This window comes from Sceloporus occidentalis, unplaced genomic scaffold (assembly GCF_023333645.1).
Source record: "Sceloporus occidentalis isolate IW3139 unplaced genomic scaffold, rSceOcc1.0.p SCAF_2, whole genome shotgun sequence".
Taxonomy (NCBI): Eukaryota; Metazoa; Chordata; class Lepidosauria; order Squamata; family Phrynosomatidae; genus Sceloporus; species Sceloporus occidentalis.
In genome coordinates this window covers 61051929-61067138 of record NW_028316982.1, presented here as the reverse complement: position 1 = coordinate 61067138, position 15210 = coordinate 61051929, and the positions used below count along the sequence as shown (strand labels likewise).

General features: G+C 42.0%; 1 protein-coding gene across 8 annotated transcripts in view; it reads left to right on the top strand.

Annotated features, from left to right (window-relative positions):
- Window positions 1-15210, top strand: part of BTRC (beta-transducin repeat containing E3 ubiquitin protein ligase) — a 207599-nt gene that overhangs the window by 168718 nt on the left and 23671 nt on the right. For 7 of the 8 annotated variants that reach the window (XM_089509705.1, XM_089509702.1, XM_089509704.1 and 4 more), the window contains one exon: window positions 8696-8806. In XM_089509705.1, the coding sequence (XP_089365831.1) occupies window positions 8696-8806 (111 nt within the window). Of the gene's footprint in view, window positions 1-8695; window positions 8807-12049; window positions 12111-15210 lie in introns of all 8 variants that reach the window. The other variant, XR_016280034.1, reaches the window with a different exon arrangement.

The window sequence follows — 15210 nt, the reverse complement described above, 5'->3', positions numbered from 1 at the left end:
ATCAAACCCTAGACCTACCACCACCCCCCATTCCCAGTACTAAAACAGAATTAAACAGTAATAATATTAAAACATTAAAAACATTAAAAACATTGAACAACCAAAAAATAGGCAGAAACATTGGCGGGGGAAAATAGACAGATGAGGGGACAAATATCTCTATATCTGGGGAGGGTAACTAGGTTGGAAAGGCCTGCCGGAAGAGATCCATCTTGAGTGCTTTCTTAAAAGCTACCAGAGTGGAAATGTGACGGATCTCCTCAGGACCGCTTTCAAGCTTTGTCGGCTGTGGTGCAGGTCGTTCGGACCCACAGGAGAATAAGGGCCAGGGACATCCAGGTTGCCCTGGGACACATGGCGTCCACTACGTTCATCACACCATGGGCAAGATTACGGCTGAGGCCCCTTCAGTCGTGGTTCCTGGCGGTCTTCGATCCCATGTCAGACCCCCCAGACAGATGGCTCACCGTACCGAGACCAGTCGCTGCTTCCCTGTTGTGGTGGCTAGACTCCCGCAACGTTTGCGTCGGCATGCCCTTTGTCCAGCCGCAACCGCAATTGACCCTAACGACGGATGCATCGAAGGAAGGCTGGGGCGCTCACCTCTTGGACCTTTGTGTGAAGGAGAGATGGTCACAGCAAGAGGCTGCCCTCCACATCAACGCATTGGAAATGCTAGCTGAGGAAAAAGCTCTGAAGGCCTTCGAATCCAGCGTCATGGACAAGGTGGTCCTTCTCAGGACGGACAACACGACCGTGATGTATTATGTCAACAAACAAGGAGGCACCAAGTCGAAGACCCTCCTGGACATCACCCTGATGATCTGGGACTGGTGTATCCCGAGGGGCATCCTTCTCCAGGCGATTCATCTGCCGGGGGACAAAAACACCTTGGCGGATCGTCTCAGCAGGACTACCTCGACCTGTCACGAATGGAGGCTTCATCCGGAGACGGTCTACGACCTGTTTTGTCGGTGGGGAGCCCCTCGAATCGACCTGTTTGCAACGGCCTCCAACAGCCATTGTCTCCAGTTCTGTTCCCGAATGCGACACGAGAGAACCCTCGGAAATGCGTTCGTCTTCACTTGGTCCGGGGAGATGCTTTATGCCTTTCCCCCGTTTCCTCTGCTCACCAGGGTGGTCTCGAAGATGTTGAGAGACCACGTCGATGCGATCCTCATCACACCGTGGTGGCCGAGACAGCCGTGGTTCCCATCGCTTCTTCACCTCTCCAGCGATGAGTTTCTTCGGCTGGAACCGCGACCAGACCTTCTTACTCTCCAAGACGGGAGAGTCCGATACCCAGACATCGACACGCTACCGATGGTAGCATGGAGGCTCCGCTGACATCGCTCCCACTGTCGGTGCAGAGGGTGATCTGGGCCGCGCAGAAACCAGCGATGCAGAAATCTTACGCCTCCAAGTGGAGAAGGTTTCTTCACTTCCTTGATGAAAAACACCTGCCACCGCACCGCGTCACGGTACCAGTGGTGCTGGAGTTCCTGATGTCATTGGTGGACACGGGCTTGTGCCTCACGTCCGTGAAATGCTATCTTCCTTTTTCAGGGACCCCCTTGTCAAAAACTTTCTAAAGGGTTGTAACAACCTTCACCCACAGGTTTCTGCTCCTGCCCCTGCGTGGAGCTTGGACGTTGTGCTGTCCGCTCTCCAGTCCGAACCCTTTGAACCCTTGGCCACAACAGACTTAAGGCTGCTGACTTGGAAGACTGCCTTCCTTGTGGCCATCACTTCTGCCCGTCGGGCTGGGGAACTTTGTGCCTTACGGAGGGATCAACCCTTCCTTCGGTTCCACAAGGACAAGGTGGTGCTCCGAACCGACATCACCTTCCTCCCAAAGGTAGTTTAATTTTTCCACATGTGTCAGGACATTGTTTTGCCTTCCCTGGCTTCGAACCCGTCCACTGCTGAGGAGCGCAGCCTGCATATGCTGGACGTTCGCAGGGCTTTGGCGTTCTATCTGGACAGAACTTCAGGTTCGAGCCATTCCGAAAGACTTTTTCAATGTTATTCGAAACCTAGGAAAGGACTGCCGGTGTCGGCTCAGAGACTGTCCAAATGGGTGGCCAATACCATCCATCTCTGTTATGAGCTGTCGGGCAGACCAGCACCAGCCAGAGTACGCTCGCATGCGACGAGGGCAGTTGCAGCGTCGTCTGCTTTCCTTGCGGGCATCTCCTTAGGGGATGTTTGCAAGGCTACTGTCTGGTCCCAGCCATTGACGTTTATAAAACACTATAGGTTGGACACCAGGGCCAAAAGGGATGCAGCCTTTGGCAGGGCTGTGTTGGTCTCAGGATTACATTGATTGCAATTCTGATATGAGTTGTTTACAGTGTGTATATAAACAATACCATTGTTTCCATTCTGTTGAATGTGGGGGTTCTCACAATTCCAATGGGATTGGTCTTGCATGACCTTGCATTCCCTTTTCAGGCTCTGCAAATTATTGCGCTGTTGAGTTTGATTTGCACAATTCCAATGGGACTGGTCTTGCATGACTTTACATTCCCTTCTCAGGTTCTGCAATGCTATTGCTGTATTGAGGTTTGTGCACAAACAAAGACTGACTCTTGTTTGGGTTCAAGGTTTTTATTGTTGCAATAAATACACCTTGGTTTACCATTAGCTTTGGTTTCAGAACACTCCCTCCGCCGTTTACCTAAGCTTGTCAGTCTAAACCCATTTGTATGATTCGCAGAGACCACGAAGAAGAAGGACAGGTTACTTACCTGTAACGGTATTTCTTCGAGTGGTCATCTGCGAATACATACAAATCCTGCCCATCCTCCCCTCGGTGTCCTGCTCACTTTGGCTCTGTCTTACATCGCCTACTTGGCGGAAAAAATTTGGAACTGGGGAAAAGAGCGGGAACCGGGGCTTTATAGGAGGGGGGCGGGGTTACCGCCAAAAAGTTTCTATATGTTGCAAAGTGTACTTTGCCCAGTGATTCTAGAAGTATCCGAACAGCACTGCGCAGGCGCAGTGAAACCCATTTGTATGTATTCGCAGATGACCATTCGAAGAAATACCGTTACAGGTAAGTAACCTGTCCATATATATAATAATAATTAATAATTTGTTTTATTTATATACCGCTATTCCAAAGATCATAGCGGTGAACAGCAAGTAAGCTAATTAGCAAGTAAGCTAATTTGCCCCCAACAGTCTGGGTACTCATTTTAGCGACCTCGGAAGGATGCAAGCCTGAGTCGAGCTTGGGCCCTTTTGCTGGTCTTGAACTCGCAACCTTGTGGTTCTGAGTGAATGGCTGCAGTACAGGCATTTAACCACTGCACCACCAGGGCTCCATATAGCTGAATTAAATCTTAAAGATCTTGCAGAAATGTTTTGGAAAGAGTAGATGTAAGGAACCAGGGGAGGGAGATGGAGCTGAAGTGGGAAAGTTACTTGAGTTTCTGGAACCATGTTACCATAGACAGAGAGCTGTGTAAAACTCACTCCATTATTAGAAAGTCCTGTCTGCCTTAATTTATGCCATCTTTTCTCTCTATTGTCCAAAGCAAAAATTCAACTTGATCCACAGGAGTCCTAAAACATGAAGCTGTTGTGTAAATATCTTTGTATTCTGTGAAAGCCAAAAGCAGCAGAAAAGACTGATTTTCTCAAAATGTAGTATGTGAAAGAACTGGCATGGACTGTTATGTAGGATGTTCCTATTTACGGTCTCTGTGTCTACTTAAGAGCTGGATTTGCAAGAGGCTTTTAATCCAGTACCAAAATCCTGCTGGCATTTTGTCACCCAAGCTTTTCTTATGGTGCTTGGCCGTAGGCACCATTTGTAACAGGTGGCGTGGACTTAAGTCTGCTTGCCGTCCCCTGGCCGGAAGCAGACAATGAATTAATCCTTTCCATACTACAAAGAACAGTAGATTTTTCAGATGCCATTCAGATTATGACAGTTGGATGGGATTTGACTGTTTTTAAGAAGAGAAACCTGTCAAATACCATTGAAAGTCATTGATTGGTCAGCATGAAACAAGTAGGCAGCAACAGCTTCCCATATAAATTCAGTAGTCTTAAATCGTTTTAAAATGAATTCTGCCACCAGAGGGTTCTAGTTCAAGAGTCATGTCAATGAAAATGTTGTTGTTTCTGCTCAAAAATATTATTTTCATCTGTTTCTGCAAGAAATACAGTATCAGCTCAGTCCTTGCCATGCTCTTCAAAATCTGTGTATAGTTTTTCTCCGTAGCAATTTCACCACTAGCCTTCTAGAGTAATGGATTAACAATGTAGTTTGAATTGTCACTTAGGAGTAATTTCAAAAGCAAAAATAGTTGCCGTTTACAGCCTAAAGTGGCAAATGTTACTGAGTTTGCAAAGATTTACAAACTGGTAAGGAGTCCCTTTTGATTAGACCAACAGAGATTGTTCTGATGATGCCAGCCACAGATGCTGGCAAAACGTCAGGAATAAACTCTTATAGAACATGGCCACATAGCCCGAAAAACCCACAAAAAACTATGGATGCTGGCTATGAAAGCCTTCAACTTCACAGAGATCATTCCAATATATGGTGTCCTCTTTCCTCTTGTTGTTGTGTGTAATTCGCTTGTCCCAAGGTCAGATATACCAAAGAACTGAGTATCCAAATGAAGATAGAACAGTGAAGAAACAAATCCTTTCATTAAGGAACTGTAAAGGCTGATAATTGATCATTGTAGTATCAGTGAGTAATGAAAACAAACAGATCAGAGAGCTGCAGCAGACAGTTTAAATGAGACATGGGGGATTGGAATGGGGCAGTTGAAGCCATTATCCAATTATCATCTCGCTCACCACCTACATTCTGTTTAACAGCTTTTAAAGATCAAAATATTTTTAAACAGTGCCATAGCTTTGATGGAAGAGTGTTGTTTCATGACAAGATTCAACAAAGATCTGATAAGAGTAACCTTGTTTTGAGAAAAAAAAATGTCTTTGCTTAATATGTGAACTGATGCTTCACTGTAGCAGAAAAATTGTCTGCCACTGTGATCAAAACAACAAGTGAACAAGACAAATCTACAGACTTAATATTTGGAAAGCACAAATCTCAATAGGAATCCAAACAGGAAATAGTTAAATATTGCAGAGCTTGGGAAAGCAACCATAATACAACAGATAGTAATAACCAACAAATATAAATGTCAATATGGTAATTAATTTAAAGGGGAATACAATTACTTTTATGCTTACACAGAGTAAAATTCTTATGCTAGAATTTTGCAGTAGTTGACAGCATATCGGGACAGAATCCAAGTTGGGGCATAGTTGGCCTTCATGCTTTTGAAATCAGGGTACAAAACCTTGGCTTCAAACATGCATTTCTCTTACTGCTCTCTTGTCCTTTAAATGTAGATTGTAAATTTTCTGAGTAAATGACTTCAGTGTTCTGTACAGCTTCTCTTGCCTGTCAAAGGGTATCACAAAGATTAAGAACGTCAGAATCTATACTGAGTTTTCCAAAGTGATTGAACTAGAATTCTACACATGTAAGCAACTGTGAAGAATACCTAGAAATCTCAGTTCTTCATATTGCAGCTTGTATTAAAGGATCAGGAGAATGAACAAGGCACAGAACCTGGAATAACCTATTATAAAGTCATATGTAACTATCCCAGTTTAGTCCTGCTTTCATAAATTGTCCTTTCAGTGTAGGAGCCAGGTAGGTGGCATTGTTAAACATTTGTCTGAACTGTAGAAGAAATCTCTTCAGACAGACTGCTTCCCACAAAGAAAGGCAAGGGCATGGTTTACCTTAAGCTAGCAACCACTTTGTCAGTATAATGTGGAGGTACCCTAATAGACTGAGGAACAGCATTTCCTCTTTAATCAAAACATTCATGCCTGGGAATAAATGTGGACTCAAGGGATGTAAGAATTACGTTGCCACCAAATTCATATAGAACAGGCCTGTTTCAAATGCAGCATGAATGGATGGAAGGAAGGAAGGAGAGTGTACCTTCCTCTGTACTCCTCTCTTCCCTACATTTTTTTTTAGTTTAGTGATTCCCTAACTGGGTGGTACTGCTCCCTGGGTGTGTGTGGAAAAATCCTTCGGGGGGGGGGGGTGTGAGGAAATAGGGAGGCAAAGGGCGTTCAGTCAAAGTGTTGGCATGCAAGAAAAACTAGTGGAGCCAACTGTTTTTAGGACCATGGTGTGGATGAGGAGTTAGAGCTCATGATGGTAAGGGAGAAGTGGTGGCTAAAAGGGTCTTTCATAGTTGGGACTGTGATCTTTGCCAGGACTTGGCTGGCAAGTTAGTGCTGCACTGCTGCTCCTTTCTTTCATCGGACAGGCCAAGAGAAGAGATAGCAGAAGAAACAAACTTTGGGGAGGGAGGAGACAACTTGAAGCTGTATGACAAAGACACTACTCTGGATAAGGAGAGGGAAGACTATCAGGGGTCCATTGTTCGAAAGTCTTTAGCCTCTCTGACTGAGAGATCTTCCTCATGGGGGAGAAAAATAGGAAGCTGATTGTGCCCCTCTCTACCCTGGTGAAGAAGGATTGAGAGTCCTTCCTTACCCACGGAAGCTTCTCCTTTGCACCCAATAACCTTGGGAGCAGCAACTAGACAGCTGGCCAAGGAACAAATGAGAAGCCTCTGGACTATGCCATCCTTTGCCATGAGGCAATGAGTGAAAGGCTTCTCAGTCTCTAGCAAGCTGCTGGATTGCTGCTCCTATGGTGAAGGGGTGCAAAGGGAATAACAGCAGTGAACAAGAAGCCTTTCGCCCATGCCTGCCTTGCAGCAAAGGCCAGCACAGGTGAAAGGCTTTTTGGCTGCTGCTCAGCCAGCTGCTTGGTTGTTGCTCCCAGATTGATTGGGTGCAAAGGGAACAGTGGCCAAGCGGCCAGTCGAGCAACGAATGAAAAGCCTCTTGCCAGTGCCTGCTTTGCAGCAAAGATTGATGCGGGCTAGATGCTTCTCAGTCACTGCTCCCTGTGCATCTAGTTATCCTGAAGGAATCAACTGACCGGCTGGCCAGCCAGACTTCCTTTTGCTATAAGACCATCCTGTGCAAGATGGAGGAGCAGGCCTGGACTGCTGCCGCTGATTAATTTGCACATGAGAGGCAGTGGTGGCAGTGGCGGAGGAGAAGGAGCCAGTGGCAGCAGTGTTTAGCTGGATGCAGTTCAGGTACATTCTTCGGACTAGCTGGCTGCTGCACCAGCAGTAGCCCTAATATCAGGAAATGGATGTTGGAGGGCACTAGAGTTGTCACCCAAGAGGAGAGGGGATGATAGCTTGAAAAAGTTTGGGACCACTGGTTTAGTGCCACTTTCTTTTCTTTTGATAGGTTTCCAAGATAGGAAGTAAGTTCCAGTAAGAGAAAAATAGCTTGGGAGTTAAGTCGCTTCAGGGAAGACATAAGCAATGTTCAGCACTCTTTGTGTTGTGTTTTTAATTGCCACTGCCACTCTACTTGATATGAATTTAGCATGACCAGATGGGTTATGTTAAGGGAACATATACATTGCCCAATAATTGCAAAGCTGCATGAGGAATTCATTATTGCACCCAAAAATACAGATAGCAAAATATTCTGAAATCTGAAAATAAGCTTAATAAAGCAACATTTACTTGAACACACACATAAAAGGTTAAACAGGTTGTGGAAGATGTCATTATAGTGAATAGAAACAATACTAATTCAGTCAATAATAAGAAACTTACATAATCACCAGATAGCAAAACAGTAAGCTAGAACAATAGAATACCATCACAAATTTATGGAATTAAAGACTTAGAAGGGCAGTCTTTCAAAGGACTTCAACTTGGAGAATAGAATTATCATAAAAATGATAAGAGAGAAAAAGAAGAGAGGTCAAAATACTATGGAACCAGTTTTTCAAGTTACATAGCCATTTGCTTCATGGGTCATAACTGTGTAACAACTGTCTTTGTATCCATCAGTCATAAAGTAAATATAACACTACCTGTTCCCTTGGGGCAACCTTACAAAAGTCCTGCAGATTCCAGTTACAAATCCCTTACTTCAGGATAGGGATAGATGGTTTACCCAATAGCTATAATTTTTTTGTCAAACTGTGGCTGTGTTGGCGACAAATCAATTTTATATTGTACTGTGACTGACAGATATTATATGGAGATCTATGAAAGATGCAGATCTTCTGTGGTAAAGGCACATGCTATGATACAGTTGGCCCAAAGTGTTTATGGATTTATATAAACAGCTTTGTATGGGACTTGAAAGTAAATTTGCTAATATTTGGCATTTTTTCCCTTGCTGCCCATTCCAACCACAAAGCAGTAACAACATTCTGCACTACTTGAAGCTTCTGAACTGTTACCAAGGGTGCTCTTGCATACATTATGGTATGGTAATCAAAACTTACCAAGGCACCAAAGGTAGGTTTCCCCTCAGAAGCTAAAGTTTGAGACATTATTGGAGAAATATGTCTCCAGTAACCACCCAAGTCTTCTTCCAGTAGCAAAGCTGGCATCCAAAAGGATGGAATTTATTCAGAAACATCATGCTGCACCTAGATTTATTAGAAATGAAAATTCATGGTTTTCTTAGTGCAAATACTGACATAGAAGGAAAATTTGGGGTTAAGAGTCCTCCCTCTCCTAGTTTAAATACCTGTATAGTATTTTAAAACAATTACCTAGTGATGATTGCTCATCTTATCTTTTGCCAGGTTATGGGACATTGAGTGTGGAGCTTGCTTGCGGGTCTTGGAGGGTCATGAGGAGCTGGTGAGATGCATTCGCTTTGATAGCAAGAGGATAGTAAGTGGAGCCTATGATGGGTGAGTGATGAAGAACAGATGGCTGCGCTTTCTTTCCTGTTCACCACAAATTGACTTTCATTCAGAAGGCTAGAAAATTGGAATCCCTTTACTCAGACAGATCTATTTCTCTCCTGAGCAAGTAAAATGTCTACTTGTTTTTAAGAGGGAAAAGGCCACATTTCCAACATTTTTCAAGGAAGGCATCGCACATCAAAAGAAAGAATATCAGGTGGGGGGGGGAAATCAAAATTGCAAGTTTTGCAAAAACAGAAAAACCATACACTTCTATTAGGTAGTCACACATTCCTCTGATCAGCATCTCTCTGAGACAAGCAGAACGTGTGTAGGATTTGTTTTTAATCAGCCAGCATGGGAATGTAGTCCAGTAATGATCAAACCTATTTTTCTATATTTTTCCATGGCTTCTATTGTTGTTAGCTGCCCTTGAGTTGAACTCGACTCATGACAACCCCATGGATGAGACATCTCCAAGCCCCGCTATCCTCCACTGCTCTGCTTAGGCCCTGCAGATTTAGGCCTGTAGCCTCCCTGGTTGAGTCTATCCATCTGACCGATGGTCTTTCTCTTTTTCTGCTACACTCTGCCTTTCCTGGCCTTATTATCTTTCCTAATGAGTCATGCCTTCTCATGATGTGGCCAAAGTACAGCAGCCTCAGTGTAATCATCTTAGCTTCCAGGGAGAATACAGGTCTCATCTGTTCTGGGATCCATTCGTTTGTCTTTTTGGCTGCCCATAGTATCCTGAGTACTCTTCTCCAACACCACATCTCAGATGTGTTAATTTTCTTTTTATTTCTTCTTACCAGCTTTATTCACTGTCCAGCTCTCACCTCCTTACTTGGTGATGGGGAATACAATGGCTTGGACAATTCTGGCATTAGTGCTCAGGCATTTGTAGGGGTAAAGTCAGCTAAAGCACAGAATGAACTCAGGCTTGCTAGAGAGGTTAAAAAGAATAAAAAGGGATTTTTTGGATATGTCCGCAGCAAAAGGAAAAAGAAGGAAACGGTAGGGCCACTGCATGGAGAAGATGGCAAAATGCTAACAGAAGACAGAAAAGGCAGAATTACTCAACACCTTTTTTGCCTCAGTCTTCTCAGAAAAAGCAAAGGGTGCTCAACCTGAGGATAATGGAGCAGAGGACAGAATAGGGGAATTTCAGCACAGAATAAGTAAAGAGATAGTAGAGGAATATCTTGTTAATCTAAATGAATTTAAGTCTCCAGGACCAGATGAACTACATCCAAGGGTACTAAAAGAACTGGCAAATGTAATATCGGAGCCATTGGCAATCATATTTGAAAACTCCTGGAAAACAGGAGAAATCCCAGCAGACTGGAGGAGGGCAAACGTTGTCCCCATCTTCAAAAAGGGGGGAAAAGAGGATCCCAACAATTATCGTCCAGTTAGTCTGACATTAATACCAGGAAAGATTCTAGAGCAGATCATTAAACAGAGAGTCTGTGAACATCTAGAAGGCAATGCCATAATCACAAAAAGTCAACATGGGTTTCAGAGAAACAAGTCATGCCAGACAAATCTGATCTCTTTCTTTGATAAAATTACCAGCTTGGTAGATGAAGGGAATGCTGTGGATATAGTATATCTTGATTTCAGTAAGGCCTTTGACAAGGTTTCCCATGACATTCTTGCAAACAAGCTTGTAAAATGTGGGCTAGACAAAGTAACTGTTAAATGGATCTGTAATTGGTTGACCGGCCGAACCCAAAGGGTGCTCAACAATGGCTCCTTTTCATCCTGGAGGGAAGTGACCAGTGGAGTCCCACAGGGCTCTGTCCTGGGCCCAGTGTTATTCAACATCTTTATCAATGACCTAGATGACAGAATTGGGAGCATACTTATCAGATTTGCAGATGACACCAAATTAGGAGGAATAGCTAATACTCCAGAGGACAGGATCAACATTCAAAATGATCTGAATAGACTAGAAAGCTGGGCCAAAGCTAACAAAATAAAATTCAACACAGAGAAATGTAAGGTACTACACTTAGGGCAGAAAAATGAAATGCACAGATATAGGATGGAGGACACCTGGCTGAATGAAACTACATGTGAAAGGGATCTGGGAGTCCAAGTAGACCACAAGTTGAACATGAGTCAACAGTGCGATGCGGCAGCTAAAAAGGCCAATGCAATTTTAGGCTGCATCAATAAAAGTATAGTGTCTAGATCAAGAGAAGTAATAGTGCCACTGTATTCTGCTCTGGTCAGGCCCCACCTGGAATATTGTGTCCAGTTCTGGGCACCACAATTCAAAAAGGACATTGAGAAACTGGAGCGTGTCCAGAGGAGGGCGACTAAAATGGTGAAAGGTCTGGAAACCTTGCCCTATGAGGAACGACTCAGGGAGCTGGGGATGTTTAGCCTGGAGAAGAGAAGGTAAAGAGGTGATATGATAGCCCTGTTTAAATATTTGAAAGGATGTCAAATTGAGGAGGGAGCAAACTTGTTTTCTGCTGCTCCAGAGAACAGGACCCGGAACAATGGATGCAAGCTACAGGAAAAGAGATTCCACCTCAACATTAGGAAGAACTTCCTGACAGTAAGGGCTGTTCGACAGTGGAACACACTCACTCGCAATGTGGTGGAGTTTCCTTCTTTGGAGGTCTTTAAGCAGAGGCTAGATTGCCATCTGCTGGGGATGCTTTGATTTGGATTTCCTGCATGGCAGGGGGTTGGACTGGATGGTCCATGCAGTCTCTTCCAACTCTATGATTCTATGATATATCTTTACACTTTAGGATTTTGTACAGTCCTTTCATAGCTGCCCTTCCTATTCCTAGTCTTTTTCTGATTTCTTGACTGCCGTCTTTGTTCTGATCAATATTTGATCCAAGGTATGGGAAATCTCTAACTATTTCAATGTTGTCATTGCCTAGGTTGAATTTATGTTGATCCTCTGTGGTCGTTATTTTTGTTTTCATGTTCAGCAGTGGGCCTGCCTTTACACTTTCTTCCTTAGTAATTTTTCCCAGTCCATGATGTTTTCCGCTAGTAGTTGTGGAAACAATAGAATTGAAAAGGCCAAAAGCAAAAGTCAATGTTTATCTATGCAGTCGCACCTCCTTTTTCATGGGGGATACGTTCTGGACCCTCCCTGCAAAAATGAAAAAATGTGCATATTCAAGCCCTATTGGCTTGAATGGAGTGTGCCTGCTTGCAGGAGCATGCAAGCAGGCACACATTCCATTTTTAACTCCCTTCGTTTGCCCCCCACAGATAATCGAGGGGCGCGTATCCCATCCGTGAGAATGGAGGGAGGACTGTAATTGTTTAAAAGGTAACAAAACAAAGTATATAACAAAAGTTTCCAAAACCAATATATACAAAAGATACAAAATGAACCATAGTTATAATGGCAAACAGAATAACACAAAATAACAAATACATCAAATAATATAAACCACATTAAAACAAGTAACATAAAATATAATGCAGCAAAAAAGAGGCTAAGAGAAAAGAGGGAGTGAAAGAGGGAGAGAGATCACAAACTAAAACTAGCTTTCTGAAGGCTCAACAGCTGATTAGGGCAATACACAGCTGAAAACGTCTGTATCTCAGTAGCTCACCATTAACCCTATAATGGTCATTAACCCTATAATGACTCAAGTTGTAGATCTTGTTTCTATTCTAACACCCCTTCTCAGGATCTATCAACTGTGTCATTATTGCTAGTAACATTAACCAAAATTAGAGATATTCAACATTTCATGAAAAAACATAAATTTCTGTGACATCAAAAGTTTAGTTAAAAATCTGCTATGATTTCATCAGTAGGATAATATTCAATATCAATCATTTTCTTTTGATATAAATCTCCTACTAGTTAACATTTTAATCCAATAGTTCTACTTCTGGCTTTAGTGCTTTCTCCTTTACATACTGTGGTACAAGCTTGATTATCTTCAAATGTTACAAACGTACAGGTTCACAAATACCAAAGTCCTTTAATATATGAAAAATCCATTCCAATTCATTAAATGCACTTGCTGCTGATATTCATTCAACTTCTGTTGATGATTGAGCCACAATAGTTTGTCTTCTACTGGTCCAATCAATCAGGTTGTTGCCATAGAAAAACAAATATCCACTAGTTGATTTATAGTCCGTTGACTCTTCTCCCCAACTACCATCCATATATTCAACCAGTCGAGGATTTTCACAAGATGATAATTTTAAATTTAAATCTTCTGTTTCTCTCAAATATCTTGCTAGTCTATAGCTTACCAGTCATGAAGATTTGGTGAACCTGTTTTTCTACTCAAAATATTAACAGCTACTGCAATATCAGGTCTTGTGGTTTTACTCAAAGTAGTTTACCTATAGCTTCTTGATATTCACCATGATCTTAGATCATATATCTAAGATTGTTGATGTTTCTTCCTCCTATCTTCATTCCTCCTCCAATTCCAAACCTGCTGTTCGTATGATATTTTCTACTTACAAGTTGAACAAATAAGGTGATAGAATGCAGCCTTGCCTGACTGTTTTGCCAACTTGGAAAGATTATGTTTCTCCATATTCTGTTCTAACAGCAGCCTCTTGTCCTATGTACATATTCCTCATTAGGACTCTCAAAAGTAGTGGCACTCTCATTTCTTTAAGAGCATTCCATAGCTTTTCATGATCTAGCCAATCAAAGGCTTTGCTATAGTACATGCTGATTTTCTTTTGGAATTCTTTGATGTGCTCCATCATATGTTTACAGTGTGGTCTCTGGTGCCTCTGTATTTTCTGATCCCCATTTGCACCTCTGACATTTCTCTCTCCATATATGGTTAGAGTCTATGTAACAGAATTTTAAGCATAATTTTGTTTGCGTGGGAATTAATGCTATGACCCTATAGTTTCTGCAGTCTTTTGCGGATAGGGATGTATACTGAATGTTTCCAGTCTGTTGGCCACCGCCTTTTTCATATTTGTTGACATATTTTAGTTAACATTGGAGTTGATACCCTCTGTGTGGATTGTAGCAGTTCAACTGAAATATTATCTGTTCCTGATGATTTATTCTTCGCAGTTTCTCTAATTGCAGCTTCTACTTTGCTTTCTAGAATTTTGAGATCATCTTTATATGATTCTTCATTCATTTTTTCATCTCTTTTATATACTCCTATAGTTCTCATTATTTGTCTTGCTGTAAGCTGTGTGTACATTCCATATTTCCTCTTTCATACCATGTATTATTTTTAGTGTCATGTCAACAGTGCTTATGTGAAGGATCAAATTACTGTTTACAGATTCAGAGAACTAATTCTTCTTCATCTATAATGGTCTGCTTTCTTTGCTTTTTCATTCTAGCAGAATGGTGCTTTTTGTAATGCACTGTAAGCTGTATTGTCATCTTAAACATGTGTATTTCTTAGAATACCGTCTATGCTTAGACTGCAATGTCCAGAACAGAAATCTGACCACTGAATGCTTTGAAAAGCTTGGAAGGTTACTCTTCAGCAAAGTTTTCCAGACAGACCTTTCAGGGCAGATGTGTCTAGACAGTTCTTTCTAGGTCATGTCTCTCCTCTGATCCCAGAACTTTGGTTCTTCATTTTGAGGCAAGGTTACCTTTGATCAGCCAACTTCTTGGGTTTTTATGTTTGTTTTTTGTTTTTGTTTTTTACTTAGCCCTGAGCTTTCATGTTCATCTGATGCTCACTTCTGGAAATGATTGTGAAATCCTAGTTCAGCTTTATTACATAGCCTCCACCCAAAAACAGCTATTTCATTAAGGGTTGGATACAATCATTATTATTGCTATTGTTGTTGTTATTTATATAGCAACATCAGTGTACACAAAGCTTTACAAGTAAAAGAACAACAACAAAACAGCCAGCCATTCCAATCTAAAATATGCATGTTCACACACATATAGGGGAAGGACAGAGTAATGCAATTTAAAACTATACAATACAATTATAAAACAGACTATTCATATATAATATAAAAATACAATATAAATAAAACAAAGTGACAAATACATATTAGAATATACAAGAAAATAAAACCATATTAAACCCCAACAGTAGATGAAAGACCCTACCTCCATGCCAACTGCCACTGCTATGGCCTTAGAGGGAGAGAAGAACAGGCAGTATCTGCCAAATATAATCCTCTCCCCACTGCCTTTTCCTTTTCCTTATGTTTTGTGTCTTATTTAGATTGTAAGCCTGAGGGCAGGGAGCTGACAAATTAATACTCTAAATAAATAAACAAGCAAACAAACAAACTAAAACTCCCAAAGGATCAGAAAACAAAAAAGTTTCTATTGGGATTTTAAAACAATCAGGGAAGATGTAGTCTGCAAATGTCCAGGGAGGCAATTCCAGAGGTATGGAGCAACAACTGAGAAAGGACAAAGCCCAGCAAAGAAAGAAGAAATCCTT